This window comes from Triturus cristatus, chromosome 6 (genome assembly GCF_964204655.1).
Source record: "Triturus cristatus chromosome 6, aTriCri1.1, whole genome shotgun sequence".
NCBI classification, from domain to species: Eukaryota; Metazoa; Chordata; class Amphibia; order Caudata; family Salamandridae; genus Triturus; species Triturus cristatus.
The window spans coordinates 1,496,443,757-1,496,471,574 of NC_140589.1; the positions used below are offsets into that span (position 1 = coordinate 1,496,443,757).

The 27,818-nt window shown below is 46.5% G+C and overlaps 1 protein-coding gene across 2 annotated transcripts in view; it reads right to left on the bottom strand.

Moving 5' to 3' along the window:
* The window catches only part of GPCPD1 (glycerophosphocholine phosphodiesterase 1), a 701,876-nt gene that overhangs the window by 97,071 nt on the left and 576,987 nt on the right, over positions 1-27,818 (bottom strand). For both annotated transcript variants that reach the window (XM_085612626.1, XM_085612627.1), the window contains exon 17: positions 5,657-5,793. In XM_085612626.1, coding sequence (XP_085468752.1) covers positions 5,657-5,793 — 137 coding nt within the window. The remainder of the gene's footprint in view (positions 1-5,656; positions 5,794-27,818) is intronic.

Below are 27,818 nucleotides of genomic sequence, written 5' to 3' on the forward strand. Positions count from 1 at the left end.
CCAGCCAGCAGACCCAATACGTTACAGGCAGCCGGGGGTAACAGGGGGGGCGGGAAGAGGACACCCCAGCTCCAACGGAAGGCAGGCCTCCAGTGCGACCCCACTCCCAAGCCCCTACTCCTCAGGGCAGGCACCGCCGCTGTCACCAGTCGATGTCACCAACGCTCGTGGGTAGCGCACTCCTCCGTCACCCTCAATGCGTGCAAATGAACTGCACCCGCCGCATCTGCAGTGATGGCGCCAAGTCCCACCAGCAGCCCCCCAGCGTCGACAGCCAGCTTCAGCAGATCCTTGCGCGCTCCTCACCACAAGAAAGCCACGTGCAGTCCGCCCAGCTCTTTAGACCTCTCCACAGAGTCCCATCACAGGGCACAGAATCACAGTCGCCAGCACACTAGCCAGTCCGCGGACCGAGGCCCCAGGCTCCCTGCCACAGCACATGCAAGTGCGCCAGGCCCTGTCACACCGCTCGTACCGTGGGGATCTTCGTTACCTCAGTTCCACTGTGCTATGGGCTCCACGGTCCCATTCTGAGGCCACCAGCCCAAACCCAGCACTCCAATGTCCGTGGTGATAGGGGAAGAAGCCAACGGGTCCCCGATGCACGCCGACCTTCAGAGCACCAGACCTCTGCGGCGCTGCGCCTCCTACACTCCGCCGATAGCGCTCGCACCCAGTCCGCATAAGGGGGGGGGGGGGGGAGGGGGAGGGGGATAGCCCCTCCGCCCCCACCCCCAGCAGTGCCACTGTTAGAGTCTCAACGCTCCGTTCGCCTCACCGGCGCAGCCCTTCCAGAGGTGTCCCGCTGCACTCCCCATCCAATGGCCTGCTTCCGGCGCCTCAGCCGCGGTCTCGACCAGGAGCGGCAGCCCGTCAGCAGCTTCACGGCAGCCAGCCACTCCGTCCGCCAGGGCTTCCGGGACGTCGTTCTCCCACTGCGGACCGTCAATGCCGCTCACACTTGGACAGCCTGCGCTGGGACACACACTCAGTCGCTGTGTGCGATTACAGCACCCACACCTGCCGTCTTAGGATAACGGAACGGATAAATGCCGCCGGACTGCGGGAGCCCTACACGAAGTCAGCCATTCGCTAGTGCGCCACCTAGCGCCCCCCTAGTAGTAGGTTTCCTAGCTTCCTTTAGGATATTCATACAGTCTGGTGGTAAATGTAAATAACCAAACTCTGACTTCAGGAGCCAAATCGCTAGGTTGAGTTCCTCGTGATTTGGATGCCTGATTTCTCCATGGCTCTGAGTGAGGAGACTGGAGTTGAGATGCAGCTTTTGGTGTGGAACTACAGAAAGCTCTAGCAGGGTGGTGAACCAAGGCTGACGTGCCCATGTGGGAGCTATGAGAATGAGTTTGAGGGATGATAGTCTGAGCTTCCGAACTACCAGCGGAATGAGTGGGAGAGGCAGAAAAGTGCAGGCAAATATCCCTAACCAGTTCATCCATAGGGCATTGCCTTTGGAGAGCGGGCGTGGGAACCTGGAGGCGAAGCTTGGGCCTTTTGCGTTTTGAGCTGTGGCAAACCGGTTTATGTGAGAAAATCCCCGTTCCTGAAAGTAGGGAAGAAGAATCTGGGGATAAAGTTCCCACTCGTGGATTTGCAGTCTCTTTCTGCTGAGAAGATCTGTAATTTGATTGTTGTTCTGCTAGGAGATAAATGTGATGTACGGCCCATTTTCAAATGGCTTGTGCTAGGCGTGACAGAGTGCCCCCCCTGTTTTTGTATATAGTACATAGCTGTCATGTTGTCTGTGCGGAGTAGGACAGTTTTGGCTATTAGGTGAGTTAGAAAGGCTTTGGGTGCTACAAACACTGCTAGTAGCTCTAGGTGATTTATATGGAGGATCTTGTACTTTAGAGTCCATAATCGTTGGATTGTGTGACTTTGTAGGTGAGCGCCCCAACCAGTGAGCGATGCGTCTGCCGTTAGCATAGTCTGTGGAGCAGGGTCGAGAAAGGGCCACACTTTGGATACATATTGTGGGTTCCACCACTGAAGAGAGCGATGGGTGCAGCCATCTACCAACACTAAATCAGTCAATTGACCCTGCGACTGGTTCCACTGACTTGCTAAGCATTCTTGAAGGAGGCACATGTGAAGTCTTGTGTGGGAAACAATCATAATGCAATACACTATCATTCCTAGCAGTTGCATGAATACTTTTGCTGGTAATGATTGGTTGGGCAGAAATTGAGTAAGAAGGGACGGATTACTGTGAATCCTGGCTGTATTTGGAGAGGCTAGAGCTTTCTGAGCCTCTATCGTAGCTCCCAGATACGTTTGTTTTTGGTAGGCTGTAGATGAGACTTCAACACCTTTACTGTAAACCCTAGTTGGTGAAGTAAGTGAATAGTGGTTTGAGTTTATTGGAGACACGTTTAGTAAGTGCTGGGTTTGATGAGCCAGTCGTCCAGGTATGGGAAGACATGGATGTGTTGTCTTCTCAGATGTGCTGTGACTACTGCCAGACATTTGGTAAATACCCTGGGAGCAGTGGTGACTCCAGACGCTAGTACTTTGAATTGGTAATTATAACCTTGTATCATAAATCTGAGGTATTTATGATGAGCGGGATGAATTGGAATATAGAAATATGCATCTTAAGTGTAGAGTAAACATAAAATCGCCCTGCTGTATAAGTGGGAGCACTTGAAGTGTCACCATATTTAAATGCTCTGTAGAGGTTTAGTTCTCGGAGGTCTAGAATAGGTCTCAAGGAGCTGTCCTTTTTGGGGATGAGAAAGTACAGGGAGTACACGCCTGTTCCTTGCTGTTGTGACGGCACAGGTTCTATGGCTCCTTTGGTCAGGAGAGATTGGACCTCTTGCTGAAGTAGATATAAATGTTCTGGTGACATTTTGTGAGAATGTGGTGTAATTGTTGGTAAGCTCCAGGCAATAACCATGTTGGATGATTCTCAACACCCATTTGTCTGTGGTGATGGATTGCCAAATGGGGGTAGAAGACGTTCCCAGACAGGTGTTATATGATCGGGGGGGAAGTGTAGGCAAGTCACTGCTTGTTGGGGAGGGGAAATTATGTGGTGTAGAACTCGTGCCTCGACCTTTGTGGTTGTTGTCTCTGTATCCTCCTCTAAAGAAGCCTCTTGTAGAGAAAGATTGATTGTTGCCTTTGTAGGAGGCGGCAGTATTGTCTGAGGATATGCTTTTCGACCCTCAACGGTAGAAAGAGCAGCGAAAGGAGTCCCGATTAGAGGGAGACTGCAGAGCTCCCAAAGACTTGGCTACTTCTGTGTCTTTTTTCATTTTTTCTAATGACTTATCCACTTTGGGTCCGAAGAGATGTTCCTTGTCGAAAGGAGTATTTAAAATAGACTGATATACTTCAGGTTTGAAACCAGAAATCCTTAACCATGCATGTCTCCTTAACACACTAGTGTTGGTCTCTCTAGCTGCAGGGTCTGCAGCATCTTAGGCACATCTAATTGAGGAATTGTATATGAGTTTCCCGTCGTGGGGTAAATTCTGGGCTTTTGCTTTGTGCTCATCTAGTAGGTGTTGTAGAAATTGCTCCATCTCGCCCCAGAGTGCCCTATCATATCTGGATAGCAGGGCCTGGGTGTTGGCAATACGCCGATGATTTGCTGCTTGGGCGGCTACTCATTTACTCGAGGCTTCTAATAGTTTTGACTCTTTGTCTGGAGGGGGAGCATCTCCTGTAGTCTGTGAATTTGCCCATTTACGGAAATTAGAGACCACCAAGGAGACTTGTGGTAACTGTCCTTTAATAAAGACTGGATCTGAGGGAGCAGGCTTAAATTTGTTATCAATTCTGGGGGCGAGAATGCAAGCATGCACTGGATCTTTAAAGATATCATCGGCATGTCTCATCATACCTTTAAGCATAGTTAGAGTGTGGCTGACCCTTTGTGTGCTACTAAGCGTTTCAAATAGGAAATCTTCCTCTAGAGATTCCTTGTGTAACTGTACCCTATGATATTCTGCAGCTCTAACTAGTAATTCTAGATATCCTACATTGTCGTCAGAAGGGGAAGGCTTTGCAGGGTAAAGATCTGGGTCGTTGTCTGTAGGTGAATCCACGTTATAATCCTTCCAGGGGTATATTGGAACAATATTGTCCCCCCCATCTCCATCATCATCATCATCAGGTGGTGGTGGAGAGTTAGTTGGTGTAATCAGTCAATGCTGCAAAGGTGGAGAAGTTGGTGGAGGGGAACGTGGTGGAGGAGCGGAGGGTTTAGTATCTACATTGTTCCTCTTCAAAGGAATATGGTAAATGGTGTCCTCTGCCTCAGGTTTACGTGTTTGAGATGATTTAGTAACAACATGTCCTGTATGCAGATTTATATAAAGTTCCTTTTGTTTTGGGTCCGATCTTGGGTGCTGGGGCGTCGAAATTCGGACCCTGCAGCTTCGGAGGAATAGTTTTAGGTTTCGGCACCGAGGATTTAGGGTGCCTGGATAGAATGACTTTTTTGCTTGGAAGGTTTCGGTGCCGAAGGAGGCTTCAGAAACATCTTGTTGGGGCCGCCAGTGGTCCGAAAGCTGGGGAGGGACCGAAGCCATTTGTTTCGCCAGAGTGGGAGTTTGGGTCAAGGGGCGTTCGGTACTCACGAGAAGTTGACCTTGTGGCAAGTCTTCTTCCATCTCGGAGTTCGATTCTGGAATGAAGGCAAGTTCTTCTTGTTCTTCCTCGGCCCCTTGAGCGTCGAATTTGTGCTTGGATTCTTCACCTAGGATCTCCTGCATGTATTCGATGTTTTGACTCTGCATTTCGTGACGTCGAGCCAGACTATCACGGAGCATTTTCTTCGATCGAAACGATCTGCACGTGTCGCAGGCCTGTATGTTGTGCTCCAGAGACAAGCACAAGCTGCACACTTCGTGGGAGTCGGCGCACGGATACTTGGCGTGGCCTCAAGGGCAGAATTTGAATGGAGTCCGTTCCATCCACTGAGAAGTGGACCGACGCAGTTAGGCAGGAAGGCCTTATCGAAGATCTTCTATCGAAATAGGGGTTTTCCTTGACGGAAACGATACGCAGAGAGGTGGAATACACGTTTGAAACAATACCGATGCAGGTAGAGTGGATTGTGGACTGAGGAGAGCCAGAAGAAACGGTTTTGAAGAGAAGCGCAGCAATACTTGTCCAAACCCGATAACGGAAAAACCAATCTATCGAACGAGTCGATGACCATGCCAACTAGCACCGAAAGGAGGAGTCACCTTAACTCGTGACTGGAAAGACTTCTTCGAAGAAAAACAACTTGCAAATATCCGGACCCAACACTAGATGGCAGGAGTATGCAAAGCATGTGATCTACTGCTCACATGCATCAAACATATATAAAAATTCTATCATATCTATCTGACCATGTAAAGATTGGTGTTAAAATCTCCAAGCAAATGTGCCCCTCAGTGACCGTGTTAGCTAATTACAGGAAGATCTTCCCTGCTGGTTTGCATTAGCAGTGGTTTCGAGACAAAAAATCAAAGTCAGGAGAGAACACTTTCCCAATGAACAAGCATACCTGTTTTAAAGGTTTCATGTCCTTCATGGGACCTAGTGTTACGTCCCGGCAGGTACAGACAGCAGTGAAGATACCCGCTTTAAATGCAGTGTAAAACATGACAATAATATTCTAGAGTTTAAGTAAACTTACATTGTACAAACATCCGCATCAAATGCCGAAAACACAATTCTTCTCTTTCCAGCATTTTCCAAAACAGTTTTAAGAATGGTGTCCAAAAAAATATTCATGTCGAAATATGTCGACAGATTACCATCCCACAAGCCATCCTGTACAAAAAGATAAGTAAATCATTAGGAAGCTTTCACAAAAGTAACATTTTCTCTATAGGTCAATTTATATATACCACAATCTTTAGAAAGCATGCACAGGACATAGGCATATATAAAAGGATTAGTTACTTACCCAGCCTCCATTAAGAGCACTCCTAAAGAACCTTGAAGTTGAAATTCTGTAGTTGAAAGCAACTTTGGGAAAGTAGTGGTGCAAAGGTACTGCTTTCCGGTTGGAAAGGAGAGGTTACACATGCTCTGCCTCTCTCCTTAACCTGCAGAATTAACATAAGTGTTCCTCTTGTTCAGTGTATAAGAGCAGGTAGGCGTTATTGCTTTCAGGAAAACATGAGTCCTCTGTAGCTTGAATTCCTCTTCTGAGTATTGCTATTGATACTGGGGCCTACAAATTAGAACAGGAAGTTTATATCTAAATCTCCCTTTCGTAAATTCCCTTACGCTTGCTGGCACATTTATCATATACCTATAGGATTATATTTATTTTATTTACTTAGGGCAATTGTAACCCATTTACAGATTCTCTGAAGTACTTCTAAAGAATACCCAAGTATAAAATGTCAGTTGGAGAATGTTTTTACACTTAAAATCTTCACAGTTAAAAGGGTTAGTTCCCAGAACACTTTGAAATAATCGTTTAAATCTATGTTGCGATAAAATAGCAATTCTGATTAACAAGTTACTTATCTTTGGTAATGCTACTTCTGGTTCACACTCTGCAGATCCCTCGCCTTCAGGATATCCCCAGATGCCAGGCTGGATCAGGAAAGCTTTCACATCAGAGCTTCTGTGCACTGGCAGTTCACACTGTGGGCTCCACGAAGACTCCATTCTGCCCTGGAAATTACTGAGTGGAGCTGCATGCTGATTTCAGTTTCTTTCTTGACTCCGTCTTCACCCTCTGACGTGCAGCACAAAACCAATCTGAAGGCAGTGTGCAGATGTCTAATTTGGGACCATTTCAGATGAACAAGGGCCCAGTCCAAGGAACTGGGATGCAGGATGGTGGTGAGGAATCTGCAATTTGATAGGGTATCCACCAGAAAGAACTTTACAGAAGGTAAATAACTCAATCTTCTGAGGAATACTTATAACAGCAGATTGCTCACTTTTAGAATAGGTACCAAAGCAGTAACCTCCCATGGTGGAGGGTCTGTAGAATGGGCTCAGACCAAAACCAAAAAGTCCTGCATGACCGAATGAGCTAAATGCAATTCCAGTTGGACCCATTAGACCTGGCTTTAATGCTTTGTGAACATCTGTACTGATGCCCATGTCGCAACCCTACAAATAAAGAGCCCCATATGTACCAATTCAGTGGTCCCAGCATTGGCAGTAGTGGAATAAGCCTTACGTGCTTCTGGAGACTGCTTCTTGGTTTTTGTACAGCAGGTCTTAATACAGAGGAGTATCCAACTTGAGAAAGTCCTTTTCTGTGCTGCCATTGCTTTTTTGCTCAATAAAACCAAACAAAATGCTGATCGTCTATCCAATGGTCTTTGGTGTGATAGATGTAAAATTTCAAGGCTCTCCTGAGATCCAGCCAATGGATTCTCCATTCGTCTTTTGAGGTGTGAGGCAGACAAAAGAAAGCTGGTAATGGATTGCCGAACGTGAAAATAAATCACAACTTTTGGCAATGAGTTTTGACAAACCCAATAGATTTCACCTGTGTGAGATCTACTGATTTTTGTCTATTTTTTTTAGACATGTTGCACAGCAGCGTGGGCTGCTATGCAACATGGCTGAAGGTAAAGAAAATAATAGCGTTATGAGGTGAACAGTCCTGGAAGGGACGAAAGGGACACGAGAGTGAGTGGGAGGGACAAGCGCAATCAACAAAAAAGCACTGTGATGTGGCCAGTGCTGGTTACGTCAAAGCTGTTTTTCTGACGTGGGGACAAAAAGGAAGGATAAGGGAGAGATGGGACTGAAAAAGGCAAAGCAAGGATGAAGGAGAGCGACAAGCAACAAGCTTGCAGGAGGGGGTGGGAGGGATGGGGCCAGCAACTATCAAGGGGGGGGGGAGGGGGGGAAAGACGAGGTAATGACGAAGCTGTAGGGGGTGAGAGGGACAGGGCAAGCAACAAAGACAGGAGTCAGATTGACATTTGTTTTTATTGTAAGATTTTGCAAGCACAATTCAAAGGCTGTGCAAGTGAAACCTATAAAGACTGACCTCGTGCTCATCACCACTTTATATAGGGAAAAAGGCGGTATGAAGTGGCTGCACAGAGCGCTTGGAGTTCACACACGCAACAAGCTTAAATAAATGTAAAGAATACCCTCTTTATAGTCAGAAGAGAAGAGAGCAGATGTGCATGAGTTTGAAGGGAACACACGAGGAAAGTAAGGACTAAAAACCCATTGTGGCAAACTGTTTTGGAGAAAAATGTGGGTTAAACCTTTTAAAAACCTCAAATGCAAAATAAATAACTACAATTTAACAAAAGAAAAAAAACAAAAAGGCTGATAAATAACCTTTAATGATGCTCACAACAAGACCATGCTGGAGCAAAATATAGAACAAACAATAAAACATCCAACAGTAAGGCTGGCAAGAGGGCTGTGTTGCGGGCTACCCACCACATACCAGGAGACAATATTTGTCACAGCGCATGGAGTAAATAGACTTTACAGATGGATGCAAAGTAGCAAAGTTAAAGTCAACAACTTCAGGAGGGAGATAAAACCCAATTAACTGCAGCCGATCAATCTCTATACACTGGAGTATAAATGGCACAGGCCTGGGTACAGAACTTTACCCTGCTGCCTGCGGAGGGCTGATCAGAGTAAGATGCTCATGCCGAGAGTGCACGCGCTCTCTTGGCCCAATCTGGGCCACTAGGATGATTTGGACCTGGTTTCTCCTGATCTTCAGAAGCCGGGACAAGAGAGACAAAGGCTGAAATGTGTACATGAGTCCCGTGCTCCACTCTAGCCGGAATGCACCTGCTGGAGACATCCTTGGAAACTCCATTGCAACATTTTTGACATTGCGCATTCTGAAAGGCAAAAAGACCTAGCTAGGGTTCTCCCCATTGCCAATCCCAGAAGCATAGACTGTCTTGGCACAGGACAGAGGACCCTGAGACCTGCTTGTTACAGTACAACATGTTGGTGGTGTTGTCCATGACATAGGATAGTAGGAAGGCCTTCAACACGAGGCGAATGGCCACAACTTCAACATATTGATGTTGAGTCAAATTTCTGCCAGAGACCAGAGTACTCTGATCGCCACCTCTCCGAGATGACTCCCTCAATCACTCACCTGTCACTATCGTCATTTCTGAGTGAAGTAGGGAGAGGGGGCTGCTGCTGGTCCTATTGCAGTAGTGCAGCCACCAATACAGATCTCCTGCAGCCTCTGCCGAAACCCGGATGGAATCAGACCGGTTTCTTTACTGTTGGGCTCACTGGGACATCCCATTCCACTGCTGCAGAGCCCACGTGTCATCTCACATAGTCTAACAGATTGCAGGAAGCCAAAAAGCCTCAGAGCCTGTGTTCTGAGACCCACGACCAAGGCTGAAAATAATGAGCATTACCCCAATTTCTTGGACTCTTTCTGACAGAGGGAAGGCCCTAAACTGCACCATATCCAAAACTACTTCTATTAAAGGAAGACATCACTAAGGACTCAGGTGTGACTTGGGCACACTGAAAGCAAGCCCTATTGATGTCATTATCAGCTGGAAGTGGTCCAAATCAACTATGTAGAGCTCACTTTCAACAGTCAGTCATCGAGGTAAAGAAAACTGACATACCCGGATTTCTAAAGATGTGTCGTGATCACTGCCATCACTTTCATGAACTTAGGTGTGTTGATTAGAGTGAAAGGCAGCACAGCAAACTGAATATGCTCCTGGCCTACAGGAATCATCAGGTAACTGCAGGACGGATCCATGAAAGTATGCATTCTGCAGGTTCAAGGCTACCATCCAGTCACCCAGATTCAGAGCAGACCGAGCCTGAGCCAGTGTGAGCAATTTGACTTTCTCCTTCCAATGGGCGAAGATCTAAAATAGGAAGAATGTCTGTCTTTTTACAGTAATAGGACATTGTTGTTGTAATAAGTCTTGATTTCTGTGTCTGGTACCCTCTCTATGGCCCCTTTGGACAGTAAGGTTTGGACCTCTTGCAACAAGATAGACAGGTACTACTCTGAAAGCCACTCTGATGTGGGCTGAAGATGCAATGAGTGTGAAAGAAATGGAAGGGCATAGCCCTGTTGAACGATCTGAAGGATCTATCAGCTGAAAAAGCTTGCCATTCTAGGAGGTAATGTCTGATCCTGCCTCCCAGAGGTTGGTTGTGTACCACTAAGGGCAAAATAAAACAGAGGAGTGGGGACTGGAAAGATCCGTATCCCTTCAGATCTGCACACTGCCTATCTTAACCCCAAAAGGACTGAGTCCACGCTCTCTACTTCGAGAGGGAGAAGGACTTGCATAGTTTCTTCTGTTTGGTGATGTACAACTTTGTTTCATGGTCGCAGATTGCCAAACTGTTCATGAGGCGCTTTGCTGGCACGACTTGGATTCATGTCCAGAACCCAAATACCAAAACTTGGTGCGGTCGGTCATCAAAATTTGATTTCAATTATCACAAGGTTTAAACCTTGTAGTTTTGGGAAGCGACATTGTTCCCTTGCACAGTGGTTTACTATTTTTGTTTAAAAAAAAATAACGTGCATTTGGTGCTTACATGTGGTTCAACTCCATCACTTCCTGGGTGGAATGGAATCACCAAGGTGCCACACAGCGCCACCTGCCAGGAGAACTCTTGTGAAAACTTTCTGGATCCAGTCTGACACAAGGGAATATTCTAAAGGTGAGGAATATGTGGTTGCAAGAATCCATCAGAAACTATATTTCACCAATCTTACATGAGTAGTACCTTAGTCAATAGAAGTGTCACCCATGTGTTGCCAAGGAAGGGTTGGTTTCTTACCTTTAATCCTGGTACTCTCTCAGGGGAATCTCCACTGAAGTCATAAGCACTGAATAGTCCTGCTCACAAGTGGGGATCCCAGAGCACGTCTCTGGACTAGAAACAAGCATCTCACGACCAGTTTCGGAGTTTCATCCCTCATCAGCTAGGATAGTTCGACTCAAGTGGCAGCTATATCGGCTGACGAGGGATAACACCCTGGAACCGGACCTTGGGATGCTTGTTTTCAGTCCAGGAAGGAACTGGCTTGGCAATTCGGGCTGGACTGTTCCCATGCAGGCACAGGATCAAGACTGATTTGCATATGACCAGGTCTAAACTCGGGTGGCATGGTGAGCAAAAGAATGATGGATTTAACCCAAATCTCTTGACTGGGGGTGAATGTATTGATTTGTTCTGCATTCCGTCCATCAATTGTGTCTCTTGTTTCCTCATGAGAACATAATGCCTTAATCTCAATAACCCTACAAGATGCGAAAGCCACAAGGAAAGCAGCTTTCCAAGAAAGGTTTTGTAATGAGGATTTATGGATGGGCTCACAAGGGGACTGCATACAACATGACAGGACTATGTTCAATTCCTAGGGAGGGTATGAACCCGGTATTGGAGGGAAAACCATTTTCAAACCCTCTAAAAAGTCATAAATAACCAGAATTTTGAAAAAAGAGGTTTGTGAAGGACAGTACTTTTTCTGTAGGCAGTAACTGCCGCCTACTGAACTCTGATAGAAGTGAACTGTAAGCCTGATTTGGCCAGGTAAAGCAAGTATTAAAGAAACACTTGCTCCTGGCACTTGGTTGGATCAAAGTTCTTGTCAGAACACCAGATACAGAATCTCTTCCATTTCAACGAATAAGCAGAACATGCCTATGGACGTTCTGTCATTTTTGAGAATATTCATGCAGTCTTGTGGCAGATTGAAATGCTCATATGACACTAGCTCAGGGCCATTTTGCCAAACTCCAAGAGGAGAAAATGGGGTGAACCATCTGGCCTCCAACTTTAGTGAGAAGATCTGGTCTGCACAGCAGCCTCATGCATGGACGCTACAACATGTGGAGAAGGTCTGTGAACCACCATTGCCAGGGCCACTCCGGAGCAATCAAGATCATTGGGTCCCTCAAGTAAGACAGTTTGATGAGAACTGATGGAATCCGGAAGATCAGAGGAAAAATGTAGAGAAATTTGCCGGACCAATCAATCCATAGGGCAATGCCCCAGTGTGCCTGGTTGGAAGTCCCTCAAGGTGCAATTTGGGCATTTTTCGGTTTTCCGCGGTGGTGAATAAATCTATGAGGGGAGAACCCCACATGCTGAAAATGCTTTGCAAGACGTCATGAAGGACCCACTTGTGGCTTTCCTGAAGAACTCTGCTTAGGAAGTCTGCTTGAACTTTTTGAGCACCTGTGCGATGAGTTGCAGTGATTTGTAAGTCTCTGGCTATCAACCAATTCCAAATTATCTGGGCTTAGTGAGACAATGGCCTGGACCTTGTTCCCCCCCTTGCTTGTTCAAATAGTACATGGCAGTCATGTTCTCTATCTGAACAAGCAGGGATTTAGTCTGGAATGACGGGATAAACGCCTTTAACACTAGGTGAACCGCTCGTAGCTTGAGATACATTATTTCCCTCTGTGACCATGTTCTCTGGATTTGAAGATGATCCATATGTGCTCAGAGAGCACCTCCATTTCAGGGGACTGTGTTGTTTGGGAGGGAGTGTGATCTTTCCTCCCCAATTGCCTGAACATTGATCCCACTGATCCTCGAAACATTCTTGTAGCTGTCTCATGTGGAGACGTGCATTCAGAGTCAGAAAAATGCACGTAGCACTCAAGGAGAGAAGACCCAGTTCTCACTGTGGGATGAGACTTTGATGAGAGTTTCACTTCAAACAAATTAATAGTCTCTCCTCTGAAGGATACACTCCTGCTTGTATGGTGTTGATGGTGTCACAAAGTTATTACAGAGACTGAACTAGAAAAGAGGCTAATTTGTTGTGACATGCAGGTCAACTGATAATGGAGTTGGGTTTCTTGTGGTGTTGATGCTTTGATCAGCCAGTCATCTAGATATGGATAGGCAAATATTCAGATTTTTCCAAGATTAACAGCTACTACTGCCATGCATTTTGAGAAAGATCTTTGGGCTGATTTGAGGACAAATGGAAGAACTTTGTACTAGTAGTGATCATGACCTACAAGAAACCTCGGGAATTTGTGGTGTCTCTTGGTTATTGGAATGTGAAAATCTGCATCCTGGAGGTCTATCGAGCGGAGTGTGTCCCCCTGCTGTATTTGGGAATAAATCTGATGCAGTGCAAGTATTCAGAATTTTCCTCTCCAAATCCATTTTCTGGCTAGCTTCAGATCTAGAATGGGTCTGAATTTGTTTTTTTGGGCCTTTCTTTTTTTTAACCAAAAAATAACAGGAGTAGATCCCAGTGCCTCATTGTATGCGAGGAACGATTTCCACCACTTGCTTCTACAGAAGGATGTTCATTTCTGAGCACAGCATCTGTAGGTATTGATTGGATGGCTGTGGTGGAATATTTAGCAGAGGGCTAGTAAACCTGAAACAATACCCACTCTGCACAATATTCAGAACCCAGGCATCTTTTGTGATGAATTGCAACTCTGTCAGGAAATTAGATACTTCCCCCCCTACTGGAGTGGGTACCAGAAGCGGGTGAAGCACAAAATCATTGTTAGGAGGCTTTCCTACTTGAGCAGGCTGGTGGCTCGCTTGTCCTCTGGGTTGATGACATTGATGTTGCTGAAAGGTCTTTGTTGCTGCTGTTGGTGGTGACCTTGGAACCATTGAGGGCTTTGAATCCTCTAGGGGTAGATATGTCGTTGATCAGGCTTGTGGGTGTGTTTATGTCCTTTTTGCTTCTCGAGACCTACCACCTATAAGGTCTTCATCTCAGACTTCATCCAAGCCATCTCATCATTGGCTTGACTGCCAAATAAGGTGGACCCTGAGAACGGAAGTTTAAGAATACGATGTTGGGATTCATGTTTTAAGGCTGTAAGACAAAGCCAAGAGTGCCCTTTTAGGGCCAAGCTATGACAGTATCCATGTGTTGCCAGTAATGAAGAGTCAGAAGCAGCATTACTAGCTTGGTTGGAGACCATCATGCCCTCATTTACCACCTCAGGAAGTCCTCTCGTCAATGTCTTACAAGATCTTCTGCAAACATTTGTTAGGAGTCTCACAAGACTCTGCATATCTGCCCATCAGAGCAGACACACTTGCTGCTTTCCTGGTAGTGGATACAGTATCACAACCCTTGCGCCCCACTGAAGAACAAGTTTCTTACCTTCAGTAACGATATATCTGTACGAAACATTAGTAGTGATAGATTCCTTACCTTAGTATTGCCCCAGGCATCAGCTGGATCTGAACGTTTGTCAGCAGTACCCCTGCGCGTCAGAAGGTGGCGTCGTGCGGCTCAGAGTCCATCATTGGCGTCGTGGTCGCAGAGATGACGTCGCGGCAGCTACTAAGACGACGCGCTCGCGCGCTGTCAGTTCTGTACACAACTTTCCGAGCCAGGAACGCAGAGCCATGCAAGATACTGACCACTGGTGTCTTGAAACTAGGGCCCTGAAAGGGATGACCTTAACCCTAGAAATCAGTTCGCAGAACGGGGAGGATGGGTGGGGCGGTAAGGAATCTATCGCTACTAATGTTTCTTACAGATATATTGTTACCAAAGGTAAGTAACTTGTTCAGCTGAAAGAAACAGATAGTGATAGATTCCTTACCTTAGAATAGATGCCCCAGCAATACCAACCCTGGTGGTAGGTCTGCGAACCAAGATCACACCAGGAAGTCCCGAAGAACAAAACGGCCAAAGAAGCCATCTCTCCGGACTTGGCTGTCCAGGCAATAGTGCTTAGAAAAAGTGTGCAGTGAGGACAACGTAGCTGCCTGACAAATGTCTTGCAGGGGGCCACCACGTCCTAATGTTGTAGTGGCTGCCGTCACCCTGGTGGACTGGGTGTGCAGCCCCACCGGAGGCTCCTTCTTAGCCAGAGAATAACAGGCTTTAATACACTAGACAACCCATCTGGAAATAATCTGTTTACAGCCCGACCTTTATTTGTGCCATCGTAGCCAACAAAGAGCTGGTCATCTACCCGGAACTGTTGTGTGCGGTTCAAATAAAATGAGAGCGCACATTTTGGGTCCAGACGGTGGAGCCTCTCTTCCTCTCTAGAAGGATGCGGAGGCGGAAAGAAGGTGGGCAAAGTGATGGTTTACCCATTGTGAAAAGCAGTGACAACTTTTCGCAAAAAGGATGGACGGGTTCTGAGCACAACATTGTCCGGATGGACAGATAGAAAAGGAGGTTTACAAGAAAGAGCCTGGAGCTCACTCACTCTCCTAGCGGAGGTGATGGCAATGAGGAAAGCAGTCTTTAGAGTCAAGAGACGCAGAGGACAATTGTGAAGAGGCTCAATGGGAGCGCACATTAAATATGTGAGAACCAGATTCAAGTCCCGCTGTGGCATCACAAAAGGAATAGGAGGGAAAAGGTGAGTAATGCCTTTGAGGAATCTATTTACAACAGTAGACTTTAAGAGAGAGGGCTGATCAAGAAGCCCGAGAAAGGCCGAAATAGCAGAAAGGTTGCCATTGGTAGTGCCCAGAGCTGAGCCCTGCTGGGCCAAAGAAAGAAGCAACAAAAGGACTTCTGAAAGAGGGGCAGGAAGTGGATCCACAGCCTTTGCTGTGCACCATGCCACAAATGTGTTCCACCTGCAGGAGTGTACCAACTTAGTGGAGGGCCGCCTGGCCGGCAGAATAACATTACAAACTTCAGGAGGTAAGTCAAAAGGAATCAACTGCCGCCGCTCAATCTCCACGCAAGACGGGTGGAGGACAGTCCCCTGCTGCTGCGACCGAAGATCCTCCCGAAGAGGCAGTCGAATCGGGGGATTGATGGTCATACGGAGTAGCTCGGGATACCATACTCTTCGAGCCCAGTCCTGAGCCGCAAGAATAACTTGGGCCCGGTCGCGCCGGATCTTCTGCATTCTGGGTAGAAGTGGTATAGGCAGAAAGGCGTACAACAGACCGCAACTCTACTCAAAACGAAAAGCATTGCCTAGCGAGTACCGCCTTGGAAATTCCAACGCGCAGAACTGCTGACATTACGCGTTCTCTTCGGTGATGAATAGATCTAACCAAGGCTCTCCCCACTGTTGAAAGAGGCCTTGCGCCACGTCCGAGTGAAGACGCCATTCGTGATCCATCATGCACCTGCAGCTGAGTTTGTCCGCCTTGGCGTTCAGTGAACCTGCCAGGTGTTGAGCTACCAGGGAAATGCCCTGATGTTCCAGCCATGCCCAGAGGAGCAGAGCCTCCTGACATAGGGTCCATGACCCCACCCCACCCTGTTTGTTGCAGTACCACATGGCGGTGGTGTTGTCTGAACACCTGCACTACTTTCCCCTTGACAGAGGGAAGGAATGCCTTCGGTGCAAGTCGGATCGCCCAAAGCTCCAGAAGGTTGATACGGAGCCGGGACTCCGCCGGAGACCAGAGGTCTCCGATCTCTGCCCCTCCCATTTGACTGCCCCATCCCAGCAGGGATGCATCCGTGTTCTGGTTGGGGAAGGGAGAGTGATCTGCCATTGACCCAATGCCGGTTCGAGAGCCACCACTGCAACTGTCTTGCAGTGCCCTCCGAGATGTGGATGGACTCGGACAGCTTCCCCATGTGCTGCGCCCACTGGAACTTCAGGTCCCACTGCAGAGTCTGCATATGCCATCTGGCATGATCGACCAGCAGGATGCAGGAGGCTATGTGGCCCAGCAGCCTCCGGGTCAGCCTGACCGAAACCCAGGATAGAGACCGAAAGATCAGAATCAGAGCCAGAATATCCTGGACTCGCAGTACGGGAAAATAGACCCGAAAGAGCATTGTATCCATAACCACTCCGATGAAGAGGAGCTTCTGAGAGGGAATCAAGTGCGACTTCGGCACATTGATGGAGAACCCCAGCAAATGCAGGAGGTCGGCCGTAGTCTGGAGGTGGGAAGACGACTGCCTGGGGCGAACCCGCCTTCAACAGCCAGTCGTCGAGATAGGGGAAGACTGGAACCCCTGAACTGCGCAGATGAGCTGCGACCACAGCCATAACTTTCGTGAACAACCGAGGGGCGCTGTTAAGGCCAAAGTGGAGCATGGTTCAGTAAAACAACCTAAACTTCCTACACATACATATTTTCAAGGTAAGCAATATGTCCATATAATAGATTAGACCCACAAGACCAAAAGTTAACAAAAAATATGAATTTATTAAAATATATATATATATATATATATATATATATATATATTACCTACTGGCGGTCGCCAGTAGGTAGTTATAGTTAGGACCACGTTTCCATAGGAAATCCGCAACATTCTATTTTGAATAACTTTGGCGCCGGTTGACGAATCCTCGCGAATTTTTCAAAATATGTGGGGCGCTACGCTCCGCTCCTACCCTGAAAGTCTCGGGGGGATTCGTCAAGCGGGGGCTGAGATAAAAGGGGGGTCCCAAAACGTGTTTTTCCCATGCATTTTTCCATAGGACCTTTAGACACAGCTACAGCCCGAACGGCTGAACAGAATTACTTGAAATTTGGCAGAGAGGTAGTCCTCAGGTCAAGGAAGTGCCTTTTGTAGGTTTGGTGTAAATCTGTTCAGTAGATTCTGAGAAAATAGCCTTTAAATCAATATATATATCTGAGCCAGCTTACGGTGCGCTTACGGTGCGCTTACCGTACGCGTACGGTGGCGTGCGCGAGCGCGATTCTGATTGGCCCTTAGATCTTAGTAAACATTCGAATCGGTCGAAACCAGGAAGCGGCGGCCGCCATTTTCTCTCTCGCACTCTGACAGGGGGTTGAAAAACCAAGTGCAAAAACATGTAAAGGGGCTGTTTACACAACTCCCAAGCACCTAGCCATGTCGAGGGAGTCCCCAACGATCCCCCAAGTGAAAAAAGGCAATTTTAATTTTTTCGAAAATTTCGCTGATTACGCTTACCGTACGCGTACGGTAAGAAATAATAATAAAAAAAAAAATCCACATTCTCCCCACCTTTTGTGCATGGCTTATCAGTGCTAAACAAAACATTTATTTTACCTGTCACAACGATGCTCATCATATGTCCTCCATGTGCGCACGGTGCGCGAAGCGCATCGTGCGTTCATGGCCCATCTAGCGTAACGTGGGCACGCGGTGCGCGAAGCGCACCACGTGCTCACCGTGCGCGCACGGAACGAACTGCGTTAAGTGGGCGCGCACGCCACAAATGGCGTAAAGTAACTTAGCATTTAAAAAACCGTACAAATTCACTGAAAAAACCATAGGTTTCACACACGTTATAGTTAGGAATTAGCATTTAAAAAACCTTGCAAATTCACTGAAAAAACCATAGGTTTCACACATGTTATAGTTAGCTGGACATTTTACTGATAAAAAATCAATGAAATTCCCCCGTTATAGTTACTGTAGGCAACTATAACTCACGCGACCGTAATCCTCTGCTGATGACATATGTGTCTTTATGAAAAAAAAATATTTGTAATATATGTATAGCTAAAATTTAATGGAAGAAGACATGGGCAAATAAGTGTCTAAATACAGTATTAGCATCAGCAGAGGATTACGGTCGCGTGAGTTATAGTTGCCTACAGTAACTATAACGGGGGAATTTCATTGGTTTTTTATCAGTAAAATGTCCAGCTAACTATAACATGTGTGAAACCTATGGTTTTTTCAGTGAATATATATATATATATATATTCACTGAAAAAACCATAGGTTTCACACATGTTATAGTTAGCGGAAATTTTACTGATAAAAAACCAATGAAATTCCCCCGTTATAGTTACTGTAGGCAACTATAACTCACGCGACCGCAATCCTCTGCTGATGCTAATACTGTATTTAGACACTTATTTGCCCATGTCTTCTTCCATACATTTTTAGCTATACATATATTACAAATATTTTTTTTTCATAAAGACACATGTCATCAGCAGAAGATTGCGGTCGCGTGAGTTATAGTTGCCTGCACTAACTATAACGGGGGAATTTCATTGGTTTTTTATCAGTAAAATTTCCGCTAACTATAACATGTGTGAAACCTATGGTTTTTTCAGTGAATTTGCAAGGTTTTTTAAATGCTAATTCCTAACTATAACGTGTGTGAAACCTATGGTTTTTTCAGTGAATTTGTACGGTTTTTTAAATGCTAAGTTACTTTACGCCATTCGTGGCGTGCGCGCCCACTTAACGCAGTTCGTTCCGTGCGCGCACAGTGAGCACGCGGTGCGCTTCGCGCACCGCGCGCCCACTTTACGCAGTTAGTGCCGTGCACGCATGGTGGGCACGCGGTGCGCTACGCGCACCGCGTGCCCACGTTACGCTAGATGGGCCATGTACGCACGATGCGCTTCGCGCACCGTGCGCACATGGAGGACATATGATGCACTTCGTTTTGAAAGGTAATATTTTAATTTTTCGTATATGTTATAAGCCATGCACAAATGGTGCCCTTCGGGCACCATTTGCACACGGGGTGGAGAGAGTGTGGATAATTTTTTTTTTTATTTATTTTTTTTTTAAATATTTTAGTTTAACTCATCTTTAATAAGCCATGCACAATTGGTGCCCTTCGGGCACCAATTGCACACGGGGTGGGGAGAGTGTGGATCATTTTTTTTTAAATAATTTTTTACCGTACGCGTACGGTAAGCGTAATCGGCGAAATTAGCGAAAAAATAAAAATTACGTTTTTGGCCTTGGGGGATCTTTGGGGACTCCCTCAACATTGCTATGTGTGTGGGAGCTGTCTAAACAGCCCCTTTACATGTTTTTGGGCTTAATATTTTAAACATCACTCTCAGTGCGAGAGAGAAAATGGCGGCCGCCGCTTCCTGGTTTCGGCCGATTCTAATGTTTACTAAGATCTAAGAGCCAATCAGAATCGCGCTCGCGCACGCCACCGTACGCGTACGGTAAGCGTACCGTAAGCGCACCGTAAGCTGGCTCAGATATATATATTGATTTAAAGGCTATTTTCTCAGAATCTACTGAACAGATTTACACCAAACCTACAAAAGGCACTTCCTTGACCTGAGGACTACCTCTCTGCCAAATTTCTAGTAATTCTGTTCAGCCGTTCGGGCTGTAGCCCTGTCTAAAGGTCCTATGGAAAAATGCATGGGAAAAACACGTTTTGGGACCCCCCTTTTATCTCAGCCCCCGCTTGACGAATCCCCCCGAGACTTTCAGGGAAGGAGCGGAGCGTAGCGCCCCACCTATTTTGAAAAATTCGCGAGGATTCGTCGACCGGCGCCAAAGTTATTCAAAATAGAATGTTGCGGATTTCCTATGGAAACGTGGTCCTAACTATAACTACCTACTGGCGACCGCCAGTAGGAGATATATATATATATATATATATATATATATATATATTTTCACTTAAAAAACCATAGGTTTCACACATGTTATAGTTAGCTGGACATTTCACTCATAAAAAACCAATGAAATTCCCCCGTTATAGTTACTGCAGGCAACTATAACACACGCGACCGCAATCCTCTGCTGATGACGTCAGATATTACATCACTGATGACATGTGTCTTTCTGAAAAATAAATATTTGTAATATATGTATAGCTAAAGATTAATGGAAGAAGACATGGGTAAATAAGTGTCTAAATACAGTATTAGCATCAGCAGAGGATTACGGTCGCGTGAGTTATAGTTGCCTGCAGTAACTATAACGGGGGAATTTCATTGGTTTTTTATGAGTGAAATGTCCAGCTAACTATAACATGTGTGAAACCTATGGTTTTTTAAGTGAATTTGCAAGGTTTTTTAAATGCTAATTCCTAACTATAACGTGTGTGAAACCTATGGTTTTTTCAGTGAATTTGTACGGTTTTTTAAATGCTAATTTATTTATGTATTATTTTTTTTATATATTTATTTTACAATAACCTACGTATTAAAATTTTTTTTTTGGTTTTCACCCTGCGAATTTTTTTTTTTTTGTAAAAAAAAAAATTTTTTTTTGTGTTTTTCAGGGTGCGTCCTTCAGGGACCCCCTGACAAAGGCTAGGGGGTCAGGAACTCTCTACCCTGCTCCCTTTTCACGTTCGCCACCTTACTTTTTCACTCTCGCACTGAAAACAAACAAAATGGCGGCCGACACTTCCTGATTTCGACCGATTCGAACGTTGACTAACATGTAACCACCAATCTGAATTACGCTCGCGCACGTTAGGGTGCTCGCACGGTGCGCGCACCCTGCGCGCATATAGATATATATATGCTTTTAAATGCTATTTTCTCCGGAAATACTGAACAGATTTACACCAGACCTGCAAAACGCACTTCCTTGACCTTATGGCTACCTCTCTGCCAAATTTCAAGTAATTCTGTTCAGCCGTTCGGGCTGTAGCTGTGTCTAAAGGTCCTATGGAAAAATGCATGGGAAAAACGCGTTTTGGGACCCCCCTTTTATCTCAGCCCCCGTTTGACGAATCCCCCCCGAGACTTTCAGGGTAGGAGCGGAGCGTAGCGCCCCACCTATTTTGAAAAATTCGCGAGGATTCGTCGACCGGCGCCAAAGTTATTCAAAATAGAATGTTGCGGATTTCCTATGGAAACGTGGTCCTAACTACAACTACCTACTGGCGACCGCCAGTAGGTAATATATATATATATATATATATATATATATATATATAATCAAAATACAAAACATCATACATACACAAATGACAATAATGAAATAGGACATATCCTATCCAGCACAAGACATAATGACACAATTAGATACACAATAAGAAGAAGTATTTTCTACACAAATAAGAAATAATCAAAACAATACAGCAACACGGTGATCAACACATTACAAAAGACAATTACTAGAAAAGGACAAAGGGAAAGTGGCGACGCGCATTTCGGAGATCTTGTAATGTCCACTCCTTCAGGGCGCATAAAGTAAATCATACAGTGGAAAATGAGTAATACATCTTCATTTCCAACATCTAGTTGTTGTGCCGGGCTAAATCCAACATTAAATACAATTGGTCTGTGGGTGAAAAAAAAAAACATTTTTTTTGATAAATATTTACATAGTGAGCTGCAGACCAGAGGGAAAAGGAAAAATAAGAAAAAGGATACCAGAGTTAAGCGTCAAAATAAGCCACCAACACCAGATATATTTAGATGGTCAGAATTTAAGTTTGAAAAAAGACCCGAGAAAGTGAGAGTATGAAAAATGGGGAAAGAAATATAGATGTCAATAGTGCCAGCCACCAGATTAAAATTTAAAAACAATATGAACCTTACTTGGAAGAATAGATGACATATAAATGGTAAGGTCGGCTTGTCAGTTCTTTAAATAAAATTAATCCCAGCCTAAAAGAAACAAAATAACCATAATATCAACCATATATTCAAAAAGAAAAAATTAATTAACCAAGTTAGAGCCTAAATGCATAAATAGAATGCTGAAAGTGCTCGTGGCCTACATTAACCCGCAGGTATCGCCGGTGGGCCGGCAGGACGGGAATATGGAAATATGCGTCCTGCAGATCCAACGCTAGCATCTAGTCTCCAGGGTCGAGGGCAGACAAGACGTGAGCCAGAGTTAACATCTTGAACTTCTCCGGAGGAAGCGATTGACGGAGGTTTAAGATAGGACACATGCCCTTGTCCTTCTTGGGCACCTGAAAGTAGTGGGAACAACAACCACAATCTACTTCTGGCGCAGGAACACGCTTGATGGCCCCCTTGGCCAAGAGGGCCACAACTTCCTGTTGAAGAAGGGCCAAGTGATCCCCCTACATGCGTTGGTACTGGGGTGGCATGGCTGGAGGGGTAGTCTCGAAGGAGAGGGAGTAGCCCCTCTGGACTATTTGTAAAACCCACCTCTCGGTAGTGATGGTGCACCAGTGGAGGAGGTGATGGCGAATCCTGCCACCCACTGGTGTTTGAGGGGCCTGAAAAACCGGACTAGGAAGGTTTAAAGGCAGTGGTGGCCGGGGTGGAGGTGGACTGACCTGCCCCCAGACCCACCTCTGTGGGTCTCACGTCTGCAGCCACACAGACTGCTGCTGCGGCCTGTGGCTCTGGAGCGAAAGTGTTGGGGCGCTCCTTCCGTGGCCACGAAAGGAGCGAAATGCAGAAGGCGGAGGAGGGCGAGTGGCCGAAAGGCCCAAGGACTTGGCCTTAGCCCGCGTGTCCTTAAAATGCTCCAATGCACTATCTGCCTTGTTGCGAAAAAGGCAAATGCCATCAAATGGCATGTCCATCAGGGTGTTCTGGACATCCCCCGAGAAGCCAGTAGTCCTCAGCCAGGCGTGACGGCGAAGCGCCACTGTCGTGGAAATCGCCCTGCCCAGTGAGTCGGCGGTGTCAAGGCCACATTGTATTGTGAACTTTGCCGCATCTCTCCCTTCCACAATAGCTTTAGCGAGCAGTGTCCAGGCAGCACCTGCACCACCGTATCCCACACAGAGTGGGAATAACGGCCCAAGAGGAATGCAGTGTTCACAGACCGCAGCCCTGAACTGGCGGAACAAAAATTTTTCTCCCCAAACTGTTCCAGTCTCTTGGATTCCTTATCTGGAGGAGCGGTAGGGAAGGCGCTTTGAGACGCAGAGGCTTGGACAACCAAGCTCTCAGGGGTGGGGTGTTGGGAGAGGAAGAGGGAGTCGCCTGGTGCCGGGCTATGGCATCCGGCCACGTTCCTATCCACAGGAGCCCCTGTGTTGGGCCTGGACCAGGTGCCCAAAAGAACGTCTGAAAGTGCATCATTAAAAGGCATCAGTGGCTCCGCAGAGGTAGCCGCCGGCTGAAGCACTTCTGTCAGAAGGTTAGTCCTGACTGCCACTGTAGGGAGTTCGAGGTGGTGAGCCTTGGCCGCCCTACGCAACACCACTGAATAACTCGCACCCTCCTCCGTAGCCACGGTAGGAGGAGTTAGCATGCCAAAGTCAGGAGAGGTGTCAAGACCGCTGGCATCCCTCAAATCCTCAACCCAGTCCGGGTCAAACTCACATTGCGCTGTTAGAGGGTCCTCAGACCCCTCCCAGTCCTCCCCTTCCTCCAAAGGCTGTGGGACAGGCCGAAAGTACGGAACCTGGACATAGGGGTAGAAAGGCCCCATCGGCATCGAGCGACACCGTTCCGGCACCGTGTCCACATCAGGGCTGAAACCGGGGGTGTTGTTGTCCGGGGGCACAGGTGACGTCGGGAATGGTGCTAGTGGGGTCGACGTCGGTGGAGGTGTCACTAGGTCAACCAGCGTCAACTGGGATCCAGGCCTGGATCCTTGGGGGCCCTGCGGCGCCAGAGCCGACAGCGATGCCGGAACCGAAGCCGACAACAGTAAAGGGAGAGGACACCCAGTCGGCCGGCGGGGCCCAAAGGCGCCAGCGGGACCAGACAGCCCAAAGAAGCGGGCCATGGCTGACAAATTCCTGCGGCTGGGCCGGAGTTGTTGACGGACCCGGGAAGGGCGGGTTGGCCGACGGCAACACTGTAGGCTCCGCGGGAGCCACGGGGAGGCACCACCTGCACCCTCAGCCCCGACGGGTGAGGGGAAGTCGGTGAGCGATGACGAATCTTCGACTTTTTGTGATACTTCGCCTTACCTAACCTCGAGTGCGAAAACTTTGATACCGAAGAACGATGGAGATGGCTCTGTGACCGGTCCCTCGACCTCCTACGGGACCAGGACCTTGAGCGGCGTGGAGCCGACTACCAGACTTCAAGTAACTTTTGGGACCACTCCCGCAAAGTCTTCGCGCCATGGCCTGGCATCCAGGTCACGACTTTGGGTCAAGGTCGCGCCCCAGGCAGTAGAGACACACACGATGGGGGTCCGTCACTGACATCATTCGATGACAGTCCCTGCAGGACTTGAAACCGAACATCCCTCCGGCACCAGGAGTCGATCGATTCGAAAAGAAGAGGCAAAAAGGCTTAAAAAATCTCAGTCAAAAAGTGTCTGGGGGTACGCGCCACCTTCTGATGCGCAGGGGTACTGCTGATGAAAACTTTCCGGATCCAGTCTGATGCCTGGGGGTAATTCTAAGTTAAGGAATCTATCACTATGTGTTTCTTTCAGATTCTAACTTTTTACTCTATCTGGTGGGACTGTAGACAAAGGAGTAGTGGAATGTAGTTTCTTTGCCACAAGGAAGACCACAGAATCAGGGGAAGGGTCTGAGCAAAGGAACAGTGAGTTCCGCTCTGGAGGTCTATACTTCTTTTGTAGCCTCGATGGAGCTGATTTGGTTGAGGCTGGTGTAAGGAAAGCTCCATGGCTGGTTCTAAAAGACCCAAAACCAGTGGTAGGAGGGTTCTGGATGCCATACAGTGGTGAAGCGTCTCAAAAATCACGGGAGTCGGTAGTGGAATGTTCAATTCTGATGCGCCTTGCACAAGCACCTCTGGAAAGGTGTTAATGTCACAAACTAGAGAGAGACCCTGGTTTGGGGAGAATTAGGCAGTATGGCTGAATATTTCCCAGTGCTGGAGGAAGAATAGGAATAACGACATCTTGAACGTGTTCTGACCTGGACGCATGATGGCGTTGTGTGCATTGAAAAGATGATCATGATGAGTAACATCTGGACCTATGGCGATGCCTGCAATGCCTTGAACTATGACGAGATCTGGAATGTGATCTTCGAGGGGAAGGCAGAGGCCTCAGGGGAGGAGCTTCCACAGGTTGTGGAATCCGTGCTGGCAAAGGAGGTGGAAGAGGCACTAGAGCAGGTAGCAGAGATGAAGGCATAAACAGAGGTGGAGGAGGAGTAGGAGAGTCTGGAAGATGTATAGGCGTTGATGGAGATAATGCCCTGGAATATTCAGAGTCAGAAGTGGATGGTAGATGTCTTGGTTTTGATTTACTGACTTTTTCCACAGGTCTGGATTGTCTCGACGTCGAAAGACTTCAATGTGTCAATTTTTCCTATGTTTCTATGTTGACAGCCTCCTTGATGTTGAATTTCTACTGTGCCCAGACGTAGTGATATCCTTTGACATCAACCTCCCATGTCTCACGATGTCTCCTCTTCGACCCAGCCCTCTATGGTGAACATGTAGGGACTGTACCGTGTCTCTACGTTGATGCCTTCAACATCGACCACAAACAATGTTGTTTTTGGTGGCAACTTCTCTTTTTAGTTCTCCCATGCTTGGAATCCTCAGAGGAAGGTGGAAGAGCCCTGGTAGTGGACTGACTCTACTCACTCCCTGGACAGCCAACTTTCTGATTATGCCTGGGTCACTCCTCTGTACCATGGAGGCAAGTCTGCTCCATTTTCCTCAGGATGAGCTGGGAACCTTCCAACAGCCAGTAATGTGACTCTCAGGAAGGCCAATGATGCAGACATCACGAAGGTTTGACTACCCTCTTTCTTCCACAGGCAGGGCACTCGTCAAATAGAGATGGCATTTTTTTCACCAAGGGAAAAAATATGTCAGTAAGAAAAAGACAGAAAAACACTGGTACAGAAGAAATCCGTAAAGTGAAACAGTAGTCAACAAATATCCTAATAATACGTTTGAGGAAATAAAGCCAAACAAGGACGAGCTCAGTGCTCTAAGATCCTGTCATAGGAGCCGGGAAAAAACCTAAGGATGCTGCCACCTGCTGGGCTTGATGGGAAAATGGAGGGCTCTGGGATTTTAAATGTGCAGACTATCTTTCACATTTACATAATGACAGCATACACTATCCTTTCTTCCTTCACCTTTCGCTTAGTAATGGTGAAAGAGATTTAAACAGTCAAATGCTTCTGTTCTAATTAATTTGCCTGAAATGTATATGTACATATATATTTATTACCCTTTTTAAAACACATTTTGAAGAAATTGCCCATTGTAGCCTTTCTTACAGGCTGAACATATTCATGTCTTACATGTTTCTCCAGGCCTCCCTGAAGAAAGATGATCATCTACATTTAAGAAGAACAATTGTTACTTACCTGTAAACAGGTGGTTCTCCAGTATTGGTGTCTTTCATAGATTCACATGCTTGAATATTCCCCGTCGTCGGAGTGGGAGTCCCACGGTAAATAAAATAGCAATATATATATATATATATAGTAAAATATATACATAAGTAATCATATAATTAGTGCATATAGGTGTAAAACACACATAGTGTACCTATAAGAGAAAAAACTCCATAGGAATACAATGGAGAGAGACAAAAGACCTTTGTAGTCTATCTCTGTCATTATGTAAGTCCGAACTCCAGCCAATCAGGCGTCAGCCCCTCTCTAGAACCTTCTCCTCAGAGCTCCTCACCTCAGATTTTCGTAGCACCAAAGTGACTTTTAGAGTGTATGAGGAGAAGAGAGCCTCTGAAGGGAGGAGGGAGGGTCGCATGTGAATCTATGAAAGACACCAATACTGGAGAACCACCTGTTTACAGGTAAGTAACAATTGTTCTTCTCCAGTATTAGGGTGTCTTTCATAGATTCACATGCTTGAATATAGAATAGCTAGCAGTAACCATCACCATTGTTTCCATGCCAAAATAGATTCAACATATATAGATAATCAATCTTCTTATGCATAAAAACAGTATAGAAACAACTGTAACATTGTAAATGCATAATATATATATGGAAACAATATGGAGGCGGGAGGAAGAGGCTCACCTTACTTAAAAAGATTGCGCAGCACTGCCTGTCCCACTGCAGCATCCTCCTCGCTTAAAGTTGCCAAGCAGTAGTGCTTAGTAAACGTGTGTCTGGTCGACCACGTAGCTGCTCTGCAGATGTGTTGCAAAGATACTCCAGCAAATAAGGCAGTAGATGATGACACTGCCCTAGTGGAGTGTGCCCTCACTGGAGACTGCAGAGGTTTATTTGCCCTTTGGTGGCAGAAGACAATAGCTGCCGAGATCCAGCGTGCAATCGTTGGTTTAGTAACCTGACGTCCTTTATGACAGCGTCCATATGCTATAAAAAGTTGATCGGATTTCCTGAAAGAAGCTGTCT